Genomic DNA, 2835 nt, shown 5'->3' on the forward strand with positions numbered 1-2835 from the left:
AACGGATTGCATGTGGGGCTTGGGAGAGCCAGGAGGGCTCCTTCTTGTACAAGACAGGAGAGAACTGTCGGGGTGATGTTTAGCAACTTGGACTCCTGGGTTCCCTTCCTATCCCACACCACTCCCTGTACTCAGACCCTCATCCTGAGCCTGGGCTGTGGCACTGGACACACATTTCCCCTCTTCATCTCACAGGAGGGGACAGCCAGGTCCAGAGAAATAGCAAACATGGGGAAGAGAGAAAAGTTGAAGATTTCCTCAAAAGCTTTAATCCAAGCTACTTCTGGGCATATGGTGTGCTATGGTATGGGATGGTATATATTGATAATAATAGAATTTTGTGTGGGCTAAGGGTTAATGTATGCAAAGCACTTAGAACAGAGCTTACTTTCTGCCAGCACTGTTCTGAGTGTTTCACATACATTAACTCTTCACTCACACAGTAGTCCTTAAGATAGGAACAATCATCATTCCCATTTTATGAAGGAGAAAGCTGAATTATCTGGATAAAATGTTGCAGAGTTGGGATTTCAACCCAGGCATGAAATTCCAAAGTCCCTGCTGCTAACCACCAGACTTTGTTGCCTCTATAGTACAAATATTCATGCACAATATTCAATATGTTATGGCAGGATATGATACAAAATAAAAAGAGCCTTCTGGCTCCTTTCTAGATGGTCCCAGGGATGTGTTCGCTGGGTTAATCCCCTGCTTCCTTCTTTTGCTTTGGGGAGTTCACCAATCCTCCTTCTATGTCACTCAGGCAACACCCCAGTCCCATGGGCAAACTTCACTCCCAGGTGACCTCTAGTTAGGGCCAGTGACTACTCAGGAGCTTTGACTCCTCCTTCTGAGAGCCATCCATGGGTGCAGGGGTGTCTCAGCCAGCCCTTCATGCTCTGGGTTCCTACACACCCTCCTATAGCCACTTTGCACTGCTCTCCCTCCTCGTCCTCTCACTGGCCACATGGGGGCTGCAGGAGGGTGCAGAGAGACCCTGTCTGTGCAAAAGGAAATCCTAGGGTCTAGACCATGACCACAGACATGTTTCAGTCCAAACTCATCATTCTGCCAAGTCCCTGGCATAAAATGCTGGCGTGTACAAACCACACGATCGTAGTCTGCAAGGCTGGAAGAGCCCTCAGAGACCACACTGTCATTTTCAGATGGGGACCCCTAAGCCAAGGCTAAAGAGATCAGCCCAAAGTACACTTCTGGCAGCTGCAGGGATGAAGACGAGCATCTTTGCGTTCTGGTGTTCTGGTCAACTTTGCACAGTGCTGCCCTTGGTGGGAGCCATCACTGCTAGACAAGCCCCCATCTGGGAGGAGAGGCACTACACACAAAGCCATTCTACAGGGTGTGGGGATGACAGAAACAAGCTGCCTTTTCCTAGAGGAAATATTCTCTTTGTTAGAACCTTGTCAGTGATATTAAACCAATTCTCTACAAGGGACAATAGTATGTAAATGCAAACCTCTTTAAAGCAAGACTAAAGAAACATAAACCCAGGCCTGTAACTGGGGCCTCCTCTCTGCCACTTTATATATTTGTATTTTAATTAACATTCTGAAGTATTCCAAGCCGTGATTTGAAAGTTCTGCCTCCCTGCCTCCAGCAGATGAAGGGCTATGTTTAACGTCTTCTGGCATGACATAAGTTCTGCCTCTGGGCAGAGGGTACCAGTCCATAGCAGGCCCTTCTGATTGCCATTTCTTTTCTTTGCCCCAACTGGCCAGGCTCTGTGGCAAAACTGGTCTGCTACTTCACTAACTGGGCCCAGTACAGACAAGGGGCTGCTCGCTTCTTGCACAAGGATGTGGACCCCAAGCTGTGCACCCACCTCATATATGCCTTTGCTGGCATGAACAATCACCAGCTCAGCTCCAGAGCGTGGAATGATGAGACACTCTACAAGGAATTCAACAGCTTGAAGAAGATGTGAGCTGCAGTGGAGGAGGTGGGGATGGGAGGTGGAGAAGACGGGCGCCTCCTCTCAAAGCCAGAAACCTTCTCCATTACTGCAGTCTGGCTGCAGACCTGCTGTGTGGCTTTGGGCAAGTCTCATCACTTCTCTGGGCTTTCCCGTGCTTATGTGGAAGAGGTGGGGGTAGATAATGACTCCTTAAGTGCCCTTCCAGTTTAGGTCTAAGTGGAATCTGGACTGTGAAACTGTTTCCCTCCACCAGGAATGAGTACCCTTCTATCTCCTAAAATCTATCTATCCTTCAGGTCAAGTGTTATCACTACCTTAATACAGCCTCTCTGAAGATCTGTCCTGATCTCTTGCTTTCTGAATTCCTTGAGTGTACAGCTCCCCAGCCAGATAAGAGGTCCTCAAAGGCAGGAATGTGTCTTTTCTTTCCCAGTCTAGAGCTTCCCTGGTACAGGATCTGAACATAGGGATTTATATAACCCCTACCTCACCCCACCAGCCCTGCCAGGCTCCTTGCTTCCTTGTTAGTGAGGTGAGCCCCAGGACCTAGCTGGATAAATTCTGGCGCTTCTCTTGTCTTTTCCAGGAATTCCAAGCTGAAGATGCTGCTGACCACTGGGGGCTGGAACTTCGGCACTCAGAAGTGAGTTGTCTGTGGGCACCAATGTGGCAGGGCCCCTAGTGTGGAACTGGCTCACTGGCCAGAGTGAGATTCCCCCAGTCGGGGAATCAGCCAGGCAGAGGTGTAGCCAGGGTGAGGGAGAGTGGGAGAGAAGAGTGGACTCTGAGGGCTGACCTTCCTTCTGACTTCTTGGTACCTCCTCAGGAGGCGGTGGAGTGGGCTTAGTTCCAGGCCATTATACATCCAGTCTTTTTTTTTTTTTTTTTTTTTTGGGTTT

The 2835-nt window shown here is 49.0% G+C and overlaps 1 protein-coding gene across 1 annotated transcript in view; it reads left to right on the plus strand.

The window, feature by feature from the left end:
- CHIT1 (chitinase 1) overlaps positions 1-2835 on the plus strand; it is a 70533-nt gene that overhangs the window by 60019 nt on the left and 7679 nt on the right. The window contains 2 exon segments of the mRNA XM_007449002.1: positions 1740-1941; positions 2523-2579. Of these exon segments, the coding sequence (XP_007449064.1) occupies positions 1740-1941; positions 2523-2579 (259 nt within the window).

Source organism: Lipotes vexillifer, unplaced genomic scaffold (assembly GCF_000442215.2).
Source record: "Lipotes vexillifer unplaced genomic scaffold, Lipotes_vexillifer_v1.1 scaffold1608, whole genome shotgun sequence".
Lineage (NCBI taxonomy): Eukaryota > Metazoa > Chordata > Mammalia > Artiodactyla > Lipotidae > Lipotes > Lipotes vexillifer.